General features: G+C 46.3%; 1 protein-coding gene across 1 annotated transcript; it reads right to left on the minus strand.

Moving 5' to 3' along the window:
* Positions 1 to 1,989: 1,989 nt before the first annotated feature.
* Positions 1,990 to 13,949, minus strand: FGF23 (fibroblast growth factor 23). The gene is made up of 3 exons (XM_049772482.1): positions 13,754 to 13,949; positions 5,584 to 5,687; positions 1,990 to 2,427 (listed from the first exon to the last, which is right to left on the minus strand). The coding sequence occupies exons 1-3, from the start codon at positions 13,947 to 13,949 to the stop codon at positions 1,990 to 1,992; spliced, it is 738 nt and encodes a 245-aa protein (XP_049628439.1).
* Between the last annotated feature and the right edge of the window lie 1,101 nt (positions 13,950 to 15,050).

The following is a 15,050-nucleotide window of genomic DNA, read 5'->3' on the forward strand; positions in this document are numbered from 1 at the left end:
ATCATGGAAAAGGAACTAATTTCTCTAAGTGAGCTGAGAAACCTCGGGTAGAAACAGTTTTTCTTTTTCTTTTCTTTTCTTTTTTTTTTTTTTGTGGGGGATTGGGTTTTGGATTTGGGGGCACATCTGTTGGCGCTCAGGAATTACTCCTGGCTCTGCGCTCAGAAATTGCTCCTGGGACCATATAGATGCTGGAATTTGAACCTAGGTCCATCCTGTACAGGCAAACACCCTCCCACTGTGCTTCAGCCCCTAGAAACAGTTTCATGTTCTATCTTAAGTAGAAGGAAAAGATTTGTTGCTGAGTTTGGAGATGTGATGGCAGTGGGGAGAAACCATGAGTGAGCTAAGTGTAAAATCTTCCTTCCTTATTAATATCTGTCTTCCTCGTTCATATCTGCATTTTCACTGATGGGAATAGGAAGGCAATTGAGATCCCTCCCTTAAGAGAATCTAAAGCACGGGTTGCAGAAATGGAAAGGGCCTGCCAATTATTGCCCTGTGAAAAGGGTTTTGCTCTCCTACGGGGGAGGACCAGGACTTATGGATAGGAAAATTGGCTACATCTAGAGCCCCAAGAATTTACCAACTGGGGGGAACCAAACTCAGATCAGCCCCAGCATGCAGTAAATAACTCAGCCTCTAGTTCTAGGAGTATCTGGTTGTAGTGCTTTTCCTAAGGCCAGCACATTCTGCCTTGGGGCTATAACCTTTCTAGGGGACCCACCAATCTGCCCTCTTTCCCATCCTCAACCTCCCTGATGCCACTTTAGTAAGAAGGACTCCATTTCCCAGCCCGCAGAGCATCTCTATGTAGCAATGCTCCCATCCCAAGCTGCTTCCCTTGCATAGTAAGGATATTCCATTAACCCACAACTAACTGCAAGGAGCCCAGAGGAAGCCTTTAGTGTATTTCCTCCACTAAAAAAGCAGTGAGGGCCCGGAGAGATAGCACAGCGGCGTTTGCCTTGCAAGCAGCCGATCCAGGACCAAAGGTGGTTGGTTCGAACCCCGGTGTCCCATAGGGTCCCCCGTGCCTGCCAGGAGCTATTTCTGAGCAGATAGCCAGGAGTAACCCCTGAGCTCCACCGGGTGTGGCCAAAAAAAAAAAAAAAAAAAAAAAAAGCAGTGAATTCGCTGGGCATTTGCTTCTTGTTGCAGGCTCAAGTAATAAGGGGAGAAGTCTCCGGAAAAAGAACTGAGGCCAAGCCTGGGCTGGAAAATTCCTCCAATCTTTGGAAAACCAGCTAGATTCCCTACGAAACTCCTTATGGCATTTCACCGCTACCATTATATCACCGCATAATGGAGGCCAATTCTTTTTATGCCTTTTTTTAAACTACAAAAAAAAAAAAAAAAAAAAGGTGGCAGCTATTATATGGCATTTTGTTTGTTTGTTTTCTTTCTGGGTCCCACATGGGGGCGCTTAGGGGTTCCTCCTGACTCTACGCTCAGAAATCGCTCCTGGCAGGTTCGGAGGACCATATGGGATGCCTGGATTCGAACCACCATCCTTCTGCATGCAAGGCAAACGCCCTTCCTCCATGCTATCTTTCCGGCCCCCAATATGACATTTTAAAAAAAAGTGCTGAGATAACTGGAGGAAAACTTAGAAAAAAGCCAATGGGACTGGAGTTATAGTACAGGTGGTAGGGTGTTTGCTTTGCCTCGCATGCAGCTTCCAGCTGCATCCCATATGGTTTCTCGAGCACCATCAGGAGGAGTCAATCCTGAGTGCAGAGCCAGGAGGAACCCCTGGATAGGGCCGGGTGTGGCTCCCCAAACCAACCAACAAACAAAAGAACAAACATGCAAACAATTATGGCACAATTAGGCGGTGAAATACAGTAGCCTTCAACCCCAGGCCTTTTAGGATGCTGAACTTGGTCCTTGCACCAGGATGGAGGGGTGCAGGGATACAGGGATGCAGCTCAGCTAGAGTCATTTTGGGGGGGGAAGAAGTGAGGGTGACCGGGCCGGGTTGGTGGTCTAGGTGTAGGTGGGCCGACACCTTTGGTCGGCCTGGTGTGTGCGGAATCGGTTGCTCCGGATGACCCCGAGCGGGTCGCTGTCCGCCACTACCAGGTTTTCCTCGGCGCTGGGCAGCTCCTGGGAGCAGGAGGAGGCCGGGCCGGGCTGGAGCCGGGGCCGCGGGCGCAGCACGTTGAACGGGTCGGAATCCGAGTTGTCCTCGGCGCTGCGGGTGTGACGCCTGGGAGAGGGCCTCGGGGTGTTGAAATGCAACAGGGGGACCTCGTTGCGGCGGGACAAGAACTGCGAGTAGGGTGGTGGGTTGGTGCCCGGCTGGAAGGGACGTTTGGCCCGGCCCAGGCTCACGAGGAAGCGGTGGTGCGGGGAATGGTACACATCGTAGCCGTTCTCCAAGGTCCTCTGCTCGAAGCGGCAGCTCTCCGGGCTGAAGTGGTGCTGAAAGGGCCCAGATGGGCTGGTAAGCTGAGTGGTAAGCCCCCCTTAGCTGAGCCACCCAAGGCACCACCCACCGATCGCCTTTCACCTTCTGCTGTCCCCTGGCACCCAACTCAATTCCCATCTCCAAGGTCTTATGCTTGTGACCACCACCACCACCAGGCCTGCCAGGCACCTGGTTTGCTTGCTTAGAGCTGGGCAAAGCATGCTGGATCCTGGAAAAGTGATCCCAAGCAGGTCTTTCTGATCCCACTACCCTTTAAGATCAGCCCTGCCTGCCGTGGCTCTATTTCCCCCACGGGAAGAAATGAAATGGGGTGGTGGGTGTCTAAGGCAGCATGCAAAACAGGCTCCTCCCGTGTGTGTGTGTGTGTGTGTGTGTGTGTGTGTGTGAGAGAGAGAGAGAGAGAGAGAGAGAGAGAGAGAGAGAGACAGAGACAGAGACAGAGAGACAGAGACAGAGAGAGACAGAGACAGAGACAGACAGAGACAGAGACAGACAGAGACAGAAACTGCTAGGAGTAATTTCTGAGTGTAGACCCAGGAGTAACCACCAAGCCTGGCCAGGTGTGGACCCATAAATCATAACAACAACAAAAAGAAACTAATCTTTGTTCAGAAACAAACAAAAAACCCAAACAAAACAACAACAAAGAAAAATCAAACACCAGCAACAACAAAGGTATTGACAGAAAGCGGCAAGGAAGAGCCAGAGGAGCAAGAGGAAAAGAAAAGAGATTAGCACCATACATATGCAAAAAAGGAGGAAAGTGTGCAAGAAAAACAAAGCTTGCATTTTTCAAGTATTTTGCCACACAGCTCTGTTGGTAATTGGATTAAAACCAATACCAAAAGCCTGAGACTATAGAGATGTTAAAAGGCATCAGATTTTGAAAAGGTGGAAGCTTATATCCAGTATTACAAGAGCAATAAACTTGTTTTAGACATCAAACTGGACCACCACCCCTCTCCCACCCATTCTAGCCAAGTACTCTTTATTTTTTTTTTTTTTGTTTTTGTTTTTGTTTTTGGGCCACACCCGTTTGACGCTCAGGGGTTACTCCTGGCTATGTGCTCAGAAATCGCCCCTGGCTTGGGGGGACCATATGGGACGCCGGGGGATCGAACCGCGGTCCATTCCTTGGCTTGCGCTTGTAAGGCAGACACCTTACCTCTAGCGCCACCTTCCCGGCTCCCAGTACTCTTTATTTGTTTGGTTTTGGTTTTTAGTTCACAACCAGTGGTGATTAAGGCAAGGCAAATGCCAAATGTACTATTCAGTTATTCAATGTACTAATCAATTACTGGTCCTCAAACTACAGCTCGCAAGCCATATATTGCATTTGTTCCCATTTTGTTTCTTCACTTCAAAATAAGATATATGCAGTGTACATAGGAATTTGTTCATAATTTTTGTTTTTACTATAGTCCGGCCCTCCAATGGTCTTAGGGACAGTGAACTGGCCCCCTGTTTAAAAAGTTTGAGGACCATTGGGTCAGATACTCACAGGTAATTGATAGGTTAGTACTTGCAGCAGGAAATTTTGGCTTTTAAATAATTTCTACTGCAATAAAAAATAGGGGGGGGGACTGAGCAATAGCATAGCAATAGGGCATTTGCCTTGCATGTGACTGATTCTGGATGGACTAGATTTCGATCCCCAGCATCCCAGATAGTCTCCCAAGACTGGCAGGAGCAATTTCTGAGCACAGAGCCAAAAGTAACCACTGAGTACTGCTAGTGTGGCCCAAAACACAAAAACAAAACAACAACAAAAATAAAATTTCTACTGCATGTGTCTATGTGGAAAGTAGGTTTATTTGACAGTCTCAAAATCCTCTGGAAAGTGCCTATGTGTGGAAAGTGTGGGGGATGCACTGGATTCACCCACTTGCAGCCATCAGAGCTGAGGGCAGAGACAGTAAGTGCCAGAGCTGTCACTAGAGCACAAGCCAGCTTCACTAACTATGGCCCATTCTTCTTCATGTATTCCAGGAGTGGAAACTGATGTTTTTTTGTTTTTGTTTTTGGGTTTTGAGCCACACCCAGCAGTGCTCAGGGGTTACTCCTGGGTATCTGCTCAGAAATAGCTCCTGGCACGCACGGGGGACTATATGGGACACCGGGATTCGAACCAACCACCTTTGGTTCTGGATCGGCTGCTTGCAAGGCAAATGCCGCTGTGCTATCTCTCCGGGCCCGGAAACTGACGTTTGAGGGGTTCAAAAACTTGGCCCAGGTCAAGGTGTAGTAACAAGATTATGAAGGCACCCATTGGTGCCCTGGCTTTTCAAGTGATCTTTACAAGAGTCACATTTAAGAGAGCTCCCAGGGGTCGGCGAGGTGGCGCTAGAGGTAAGGTGTCTGCCTTGCAAGCGCTAGCCAAGGAAGGACCTCGGTTTGGTTCCCCCAGCGTCCCATATGGTCTCCCCAAGCCAGGGGTGATTTCTGAGCGCTTAGCCAGGAGTAACCCCTGAGCATCAAACGGGTGTGGCTGAAAAAACAAAAAAAAAAAAAAGAGAGAGAGAGAGAGAGAGAGCTCCCATCCACAGCATCCTTGGGGCTGTCCTAGACCCTCCCACAGGGACTGACAAGCAGAGATGAGCAGCTCAGACTCCAAAAGTCAATGGTCTGGATCCTGATCCCAATTGTCATGCAGGAATATATTATACATAGACTGAAACATTGAAAGCATCATCATGGACCAGAGAGATAGCATGGAGGTAAGGCATTTGCTTTGCATGCAGAAGGACAGTGGTTCAAATCTTGGCATCCCCTATGGTCCCCAGAAGCCTTCCAGGAGTGATTTCTGAGCATAGATCCAGGAGTAACCCCAGAGCGCTGCTGGGTGTGACCCAAAAACAAAATAAAGAAAAAAAAAAGAAAAAGAAAAAGAAGAAAGCATCACCATGGGGAAATAGAATCTTTAAGCTTAAAAATTAAGTTGATATTCTGGGGCTAGAGATAGGACAAAAGTGATGGCATTTATCTTGCAGGCAATAAGGGATGATTCCTGGCACCACATATGGTCCCCTGGGTGCCACCCTGAACTCAGAGCTAGGAGTAGAAAGCCCTATTAGAACCCAACCAAGTATAGCTTGGTCTATCTAAGCAATAATTTGCAAAGTGTGACCCCACACAACAAAGAGACTCACCGATCCAAAAATGTTGCCTTTGAAATCCATGCAGAGGTATCTCCTGCTCATCACCCCTGTGATCACCACAAAGCCAGCACCCTCTGATTTGATCATCAGGGCACCTAGAGAGAAAAGCAAAACTTAACTGAGTCTCCAATCACCACCCCAATTTCAGGACAGTGCCTTCCATTTGTCATTATTATTATTATTATTATTATTATTATTATTATTATTATTATTATTATCATCATCATCATTTGGTTTTAGGGCCACACCTGGCAGTGCTCAGAAATTACTCCTGGCTCTGCTCTCTGAAATTGCCCCTGGCAGGCTTCAGGACCAAAAAGGATGCTGGGAATCAAACCTGGGTCCGTCCCAGGTCAGCTGCATTCAAGGCAAAGGCCCTACCGCTGTGCTATGGCTCCGGCTTCATATTATTTTTTAAATTAACGATTCTCAGTGCTGGGGATTGAACTCAGGTCTTCACACATGCCAGCCAAAGGCTGTACAACTGAGATATCTCTCTCCCCAGGATTGATTTGAAAGGATTGGTGATTCTCCACTGCCCCTTCCTCTTATACTTCCTCTGTCCGCATCATTGCTTCTCCACAGGCTTATGTAGTCACACAATCTCTTACACATTCATACAGATCCTATTTCTTTCTCAGAGGGAAGCACTACAACATTCTATTGTATAGAATTCTAATGTGAAACCCTACATTCTATTTTAAAAAATTTGGGGGGGGTGATTTTTGGGCCACACCTGGCAGTGCTCAGAGGTTACTCCTGGCTCTCACTCAAAATTGCTTTCGGTAGGGGGCCTGAGAGATAGCATGGAGGTAAGGCATCTGCCTTTCATGCAGGAGGCCATGGTTCGAATCCTGACGTCCCATATGGTCCCCCGTGCCTGCCAGGAGCAATTTCTGAGCCTGGAGCCAGGAATAACCCCTGAGCACTGCCAGGTGTGACCCAAAAACCACAAAAAAAATTGCTTTTGGTAGGCTCAGGGGACCATGTGGGATGTTGGGGATTGAACCCCGGTCCATCCTGGGTCGGCTGTGTGCAAGGCAAATGCTCTACCACTGAGCTATCTCTTCGGCCCCTACAAACTATAAGTAGAAGTATAGATCAATGAGCTTTACACATGACCCTGTTATTTGAAAACTTTTACAAGTTCTAATGACTGAAGTCTAAAGCATTCTGTTTTGGGGCTGAAGAGATGGTGCAGAGGTGGGTAAGGTGCTTGATTTGCTTATGATTGACCCAGGCTAGATTGTTAGTATTGCATAAGGTCTCCTGAGCACTGTCAGTAGTGATTTCTGAGTGCAGAGCTAGAAGTAATTTCTGAGTACAGACAATTGTAAAGATAAAGAAAAGAAAGAAGAAAGAAAGAAAGAAAGAGAAAGGAAGGAAGGAAGGAAAGGAAGGAAGGAAGGAGAGAAGGAAGGAAGGAAGGAGAGAAGGAAGGAAGGAAGAAAGAAAGAATAGCCTCAGAAAAAGAAATAAAAACAAAGAAAAAAAAGAAAAGCCTCTAGAAGGACTCCTCCCATTTTTTTTTATTTTTGCCCCCCCCCCCTTTCTTCTTTCCTTCTAACAGAACCGCATAACTTGAACCACCTTGTTTTACCTGACAAATTGGAGGAGAAATAAGGGAGGGTACCAAGATCAAACAGTTGTATGAACATCAAGTAAAACTAAATGATGACTTAAACACCAAATCCAAAACCAACGACAACAGAATTGATACCCAATCTACAACAAGCTAGATGCAGAGGGGACCACTTATATTAGCAGCCCAGTGGGTAAGGAGGGGGATATGGAATGCATGCTAGAAACAGGGCTGGAGGGAGGACAACATTGGTGGTGGGAATACCCTTGATTCAATGTTACTATATACCTAATATATTACTGTGAAAGATTTTTAATCCACTGTGGTAAAAATAAAAATTTCTTAAAAGAAAGAAAGAAAGAAGAGAGAGAAAGAAGGAAAAAAAGAAAGAAGAGAGAGAGAAAGGAGAGAAAGAAGAAAAGAAATAGGGGCCGGCGAGGTGGCACTAGAGGTAAGGTGTCTGCCTTGCAAGTGCTAGCCAAGGAAGGACCGCGGTTCGATCCCCCAGCGTCCCATATGGTACCCCCCAAGCCAGGGGCAAATTCTGAGCACTTAGCCAGGAGTAACCCCTGAGCATCAAATGGGTGTGGCCCAAAAAACCAAAAAAAAAAGAAGGAGGAGAGGGATGAAGGGAGGGAGGGAGGAAGGAAGGAAGGAAAGAAGGAAGGAAGGAAGGAAGAAGAAAGGAAGGAAGGAGGAAAGAAAAATAGGGTCTGGAGCAATATTAATATATCTATTGCATGTGGCTGACTGGGGTTCAAACCCCAGCAATTCGTATGGTTCCTTAAGCACAACCAGGACTAATCCCTGAATGTAAAGCCAGGAGTAATCCCTGAGCACCTCTGGGTATGGCCTAGAGACAAAAGAAATTATTTTGTGTTAAGAGTACAGCTGCCAGATTTCTACTGCAAGTGCTTTTTAATTCCCTAACATTTGCTGTTCAAAATTATTTCTGCACATCTTTGGGGCCATTGTCATCTGTCCGCTCAGAATTCCTGCATCCTTCTCCTTTGACCCAAGATCCCTGAGGGGGTGTCCAGGATAAGCCCTGGTGAATGTCCAAGTCAGTCAGGGCAGGGACACTGAGTCAGGAACAAGGGCTTTAGATCCTGCTCCCACTAATGCTATTCCTGGCTTGGACTCTTGGGCCAGCCAAGGAAAGCTGGGAGCATAGACTGGACCCAACCCACATGAGCAGGGCCTGGGAACAAGGCTGGAGTTGGCTCAGTGGTAGAGGAATAAACCTTAGTGTGTGAGGCCCTGGGTTGGATCCTCAACCTGACAAAACCCAAACCAAACCTACAACAAACCAACAGGAGTCAAAATGACAGTTGGCCAAGCCCAAGAGGCAGGTTGTTTTTCTTGTCTAAAGCCAGCACATCTCCCGGCAACATGGTAGTTTGGTAGAAGAAAGAAACAAATTCACACACTGGAGCTGCAGCATGTAGGAACCAAATTTAAGGGGCATTTCCTTCAATGACAGATGGGAACAATACCTGAACATGTTCCTAGAAGCAGCATGGGCTGGAGTCCGAGGATCAGTGTCCTCCGCAGCTCCCACCCCACACCTGGCAGAAAGATTGCAGAGCACAGTTCTACTGCAATGCAATTCATACCAGTCCATGTCCCATGGCTTAGATAGGTGCCTGTCCTCAGGGGTAAATTTCATGTTGATTCAATTAAAACAAATCGTTTTTTGGTTTATGTTTTTGGGTCACACCTGATCATGCTCAGAAGTTACTCTTGGCTCTCCACTCAGGAATCACTCCTGGCTATGCTTGGGCGATGGTATGCGATACTGGGGATAGAATCCTGGTTGGCCATGTGCAAGGCAAGTATCCTACCTGCTGTACTATCACTCTTGCCCTAAAAAAGTTAAAAAACAACAACAACAACAACAACAAACGGGGCTGGAGAGATAGCATGAAGGTAAGGCGTTTGCCTTTCATGCCATTGGTTCGAATCCTGGCATCCCATATGGTCCCCTGAGCCTGCCAGGAGCGATTTCTGAGCATAGAGCCAAGAATAACCCCTGAGCGCTGCTGGGTGTGACCCAAAAACCAAAAAAACAAAACAAAACAAAAAAACAACCACAACAACAACAAACAAAACCTAACTTCATGACTTTGAGCCAGCTATTCAAATTCAACCATCGTTTTTCCTCATAGAACTACTTACATTCTTTTTTTTTTTTGGTTTGTTTTGTTTTCTTTTTGTTTTTGGGCCACATCCAGAAGTGCTCAGGGGTTACTCCTGGCTATCTGCTCAGAAATAGCTTCTGACAGGCTCGGGAGACCATATGGAATGCTAGGATTCGAACCAACCACCTTAGGTCCTGGGTCGACTGTTTGCAAGGCAAAGGCCACTGTGCTGTCTCTCTGGCCCAATTCTTTCTTTTCTTTTTTTTTCTAAGCCACACCCAGAGTTGCCCAGGGTTTACTTTTGACTCTGTGTCCAGGGATCACTCCTAGCAGAGTTTTGGGGGTACTGGAGATCGAACCTGCCTAAGCTGTTTGCAAGGCAAGTTCTCCACTTGCTGTATCTCTCCAATTTTCATTTATATCTTTTAAACATGAAATTAGTCATTCCTTTTAGCCTTGGTAATATGTGTACTTTCTAGAGGCTAGTAATTTTTTGTTTTTGTTTTTGGATCATATCCAGGGGTGCTCAAAGGTTACTCCTGGCTATGTGCTAAGAAATCACTCCTGGCAGACTTGGGGGATCATATGGGATGCAGGGATTTGAACCACTGTCAGTCTTGTATCAGTTCCATGCAAGGCAAACGCTCTACCCTGAGCTATCTCTCTGGCCCGAGGCTACTAATTTTTTTTTTTTTTTGGTTTTTGGGCCACACCCAGTGATGCTCAGGGGTTACTCCTGGCTATGCGCTCAGAAGTCGCTCCTGGCTTGGGGGACCATATGGGACACCGGGGGATCGAACCACGGTCCGTCCAAGGCTAGCGCTGGCAAGGCAGGCACCTTACCTCTAGTGCCACCGCCCGACCCCAAGGCTACTAATTTTTACTATAGCTGCTTCATCTCAACCCCTTCCAGAAAAGGTGAATCTTACTGTCACTGCCTCCATTCAGTTCAAGTACTTTGTAGCTGACACACAGAATCATAGATTTAAAAGCACTTCAAAGGCTGGAGAGATAGCACAGCAGTAGGGCGTTTGCCTTGCACATAGCTGACCCAGGATGGACCCGGATTCGATCCCCAGTATCTCATATGGTCCCCCGAGCCTGCCAGAGGTGATTTTTGAGTGTAGAGCAGAAGTAACCCCTAAGCACCACCAGGTGTGGCCCCCAAACCAAACAAAAACAAAAAATTAAAACACTTCAAGCTCTTAAAAAGAAAAAATCTGGGCCAGGAGAGATAGCACAGCAGTGTTTGCCTTGCAAGCAGCCGATCCAGGACCAAAGGTGGTTGGTTCGAATCCCGGTGTCCCATATGGTCCCCCGTGCCTGCCAGGAGCTATTTCTGAGCAGACAGCCAGGAGTAACCCCTGAGCACTGCCGGGTGTGGCCCAAAAACCAAAAAAAAAATAAAAAATAAAAAATAAAAAAATAAAAAGAAAATAAAAAGAAAAAAAAGAAAAAGAAAAAATCTTTGGAAGGGATTCAGGCATCCTTGAATTCTATGTGAATTCCATCCTTGAATCCAGTTCCATGTGAAGAAAGTGTCCATAGAAAATGTGCACAAAAGGAAGATGCAGGATATGGGAAATGCTATTAACTAGGGTCAGAATCATCTTCTTTCTGCTATTTCTACAAAGTGGGGGTGATGAGGACTGGAGGGGTGGGTTTACTTAGAGCAGGATTGCAGGGAGCAATGGCACAACTTCCCAGTATTAATACTAGGGTAGTGTCTTGTAGGTGCATCATTTCTTGACAACCTACAGCTCAAAGGTGGTGCTGGACATTCACCTGATGATAGACAATTTTCTAAGGTAATAGGATTTCCCTGGAAAGGGAAATTGATTACAGAGTGGGCATTTGGATATTCACCCCATCCATAGTACCAAAAGCATCTTTTCACCTGTGTTGATGGAATAATTGGAAACCCACCATCCACATGTAGGTTAGTTGAGCTGTGATCTTTAGACATCAATGCTTCTTTCTCTGAGAAAACTTTATATCTGACAGTAAAATTTCTTTGGAATGATAAACATGATGACTTAGATGACTAGAGCCAAAGGTAAGATAGAGTAACCAAAATCTTTCGGGCCAGAGTGATTAGCACAGCCATAGGGTATTTGCTTTGCATACTGCAGACCCAGGAAGGACCCAAGTTTTATCCCCGGCATTCCATATGGTCCCCCAAGCCTGCCATGAGTGATTTATGAGTGCAAAGCTGCCAGGTGTGGCTCCAAAACTGAAAAAAAAAAAACAATATTCACTACTGTCCTCTTATTTATTTATTTATTTTTTGGGGTAACACCCAGAGGTGCTTAGGGGTTACTCCTGGCTCTGCATTCAAAAATTGCTCCTGGCAGGCTCAGGGGACCATATGGGATGCCAGGATTTGAACCACCATCCATCCTGGGTCAACTTCGTGCAAGGCAAACACCCTCCAGTTGTGCTATCTCTCCCCCCTTCTTGCCACTACCTCTGTCCACCCCATGCATGGGTTAAATTTTTCAGAAACATCATGCTTAATTTCTGTATCTATTTGATGAACAAAGTCCCATTGCTCTGAAGTAAAAATCAGAAGTCAGTTCAGCTCACTCTACATCTATCTTAGGTTTTGTTTTTTTTTTCATTCCAACTGATTCTTCATGCCTTTTTAGAGCCTGAAGCCAGTGGATATTTCAGAGAAAAGTCCTTTCGGTTCACCTGCTCAGTAGGCTGAGTGCTGTGTACTGTACCCATTGCCTGCCTTTTGGCCCCACCCTCAGCATAGTACATTATTTGGTTCTGTGTGTTGTTCAGAAATCTTTGGCCTTGGAGGCTTCAAATGTGTCCACATACCATGCAGACTTTTTTTTTTTTTTGGTTTTTTTGGGCCACACCCGTTTGATGCTCAGGGGTTATTCCTGGCTAAGCGCTCAGAAATTGCCCCTGGCTTGGGGGGGACCATATGGGACGCCGGGGGATCGAACCGTGGTCCTTTCCTTGGCTAGCGCTTGCAAGGCAGACACCTTGCCTCTAGCGCCACCTCGCCGGCCCCACCATGCAGACTTTTGCCATGAGTCTCAAAGTTGGCTTCTAAGATATTGACTCTTGATTCTAATTCTATGCCTCTGAGTCCCAGTTTTGGAACTCGGAGGGGTTTTGCTTTCTTCCTGTTGCCTTTTTCCTCCATTCACTGAGCTCTGGAACCTCCATGAAAAGGCACTGCTGACTTTACACATAATCTGCCTAACTTCCAGTTTAAGACCTTTGATTCTGGGGAATGAATGCCTGAACATAACAAAGCTACACAAAGTTTTGGTGAATTTATTATGAGGGAAAATTTGTATTCTTGGAAATTTTCTTCAATTAAACAGAGGCTATGGTTTGTTTTTCCTTCCTTTCATCTGTGTTGTATTGAATTCTTTTTCAGATGCATTTTCAACATCAATAGAGTGAATTTTACTTGTTATCCTAAATTAGATCACAATTGTCTTTTGACATGCACCCCACCTTCCACTACATGATAGAAACACATAGAGGGGATCCCCACTTGAATTATAACTAATGGATCAGCTATTGTGTATTGTGATCCAGCCTAAAACAGCCTACTCTTTAGAAATATCCCAATTGTGTCATGTTGCCAGCAAATCTCAACCAGCTCCACAGAGAAGAATCAATAACTCATACCAAATTGGTTACCTCTGAGGCCACTGATAAATCTATCGATAGTGGATGAGTGGATAGATGGATGTGGATGGATGGAAAAATGGTGGATAAATGGACAGATAGTTGGATAGATGGAGGATGAATGAAAGGATGCCTAAGTGGAAGGTATATAGATAGGTATGCAAGTAGATGAATAAATGAATGGAGGATAGGTGGGTGAGTAGATGGATGGGTGAATGCATAAATATAGGTCTAAATAATTACAGAAAGGGACTGTGCACTTGTTTAGACTCACCAGGACAGCAAACCTGGATAATCTGTATATAATACATCATGCCTGAGAATTTGTGTACTAGAGGCTCCAAGTTGGAAAGTGTCCTAAATTTTCTGTTCAGTCATCAGTCTGATAATGGGAATCTTTTTCACCTCTTTGCTGACCCAGTCTAAAAGTCATGAGCTGGAACACAGGTGCCTATTAAGTCTCTGACACCATCCCTCCTAAGGCTCCCTTGCATTTTTCTCTATATATTTTTGATTCCTTGGGTAGGACAAAGAGAAAGTGACTATTATGCAAAAGAGAGATTTCAATGAAAGCAGAAATTACTGTGGATGGGAGAAACCACTGAGCACTGGCAGAATCTTTCAAAGTTTAAACACACACCACACATACACCTGGATTCTCTTCAAGAAGGCTAAAACAACGGGCTGGCCCAATCCAAGGCTTCCCAAGGCCCCTTAAGGTAGTTGGACAGATGGGAGGACATCCCTTCCTCCCAGCCTATGTCAAGGCCCCACTTACTGTAGATGGTCTGCTGGGGGGAGCCGTCCACATGGCCATCCTTGTGGATCTGAAGGTGGTAGCTGTTCCTGGTGGTGGCTGTGTACAGATGGGTCAGGCCTCCCCAGTGGAAGCCAAAGAGTGGGGATGCATTCGGACTGACCAGGTCCACACAGCCCAGGAGGCAGACCAGGAGACCCAGGCGGGGACCCCACATTGCTGCTCTCTGAGTGGCTGGCACTGAGCTTGAAACCTGACTCCACAGGAGGGAGGGTGGCTCTCTGGTCCTTTTCTCTCTTCTTCCTGGCAGGCAGAACCTCTGGCTCAAGGATCCTAGGCTGCATTCCCTCCTATGGGCCCTCAGACTTTTTAAAGGGTAGTAGTGTGACATCAAACAGGAAGAACCCCGCAGTCCACATCCTCTGTGTAATCAGCCTGTTTGAAGGAGAGCAGAGACCTTGGAGGCAGGTCATTTACACACACACACACACACACACACACACACACACACACACACACACGATGCACACACACGCACACACCCCTCAATTTCAAGCCAAACAGTGAATGATGTGTGGGCAAAAGTTATCTACTTCTTTGGGTAGGATGCTATCCTGTTCCTCTTCCACCAGGAAGTGTGAAGGCAACAGGCGATTCCCAAAACTCTACTCAGGCTGCCCCAGCTCCTCTGCAATTAATCTCCTATCAAGACAACCCATTTTGATTTGCTTAGTTGTTTTAAATCCCATCCGAAGCTCAGTCTTCCCAGTGCTCGGCCTGCTTGCAGCTTGCAGGCTTCATGCTTTGGTTTCTTTTAGCTGGGACCGTCTCAGACTACACCATTGCCTTTGGGTTTCTCCCATAGTTGAGAGATAAGTCCAGAGAGTTCATGAAGATGTAAATAGTTTAGGCTGATGACCAGAACTCAGGAGCCAGGGGGAGCTCAGTATTAAAATGTCTGGGTGTGGGTTTCTAGGCAAACTCTTTTCTCAGGCCTATTATGGGGTGGCGGTGTAGGGTAGCTAGTCTTCACACATACAGTCTTGTGGAGAGTCAGCTATGGGGACTCACACTAGGTAGGGGGAGCCTCCACACAAGAGGCAGCCACATTTATGGTTCCCCACTAGTACACAAGGCATGGGATGTATGAAGTGGTCTTGGGGATTCAAACAAATGAGAGCAAGGAGCAGCTTGGACGCTTGTCTTGTATGCAGTTAGCATGGGTTCGAACCCCAGCATTTCATCTGCTCCTATGAGCCAGCCAGGAGTGATCCCTGAATGCAACCCTGAGCATTGCCAGGTATGTATACATAAAACA

Source organism: Suncus etruscus, chromosome 4, assembly GCF_024139225.1.
Source record: "Suncus etruscus isolate mSunEtr1 chromosome 4, mSunEtr1.pri.cur, whole genome shotgun sequence".
NCBI classification, from domain to species: domain Eukaryota; kingdom Metazoa; phylum Chordata; class Mammalia; order Eulipotyphla; family Soricidae; genus Suncus; species Suncus etruscus.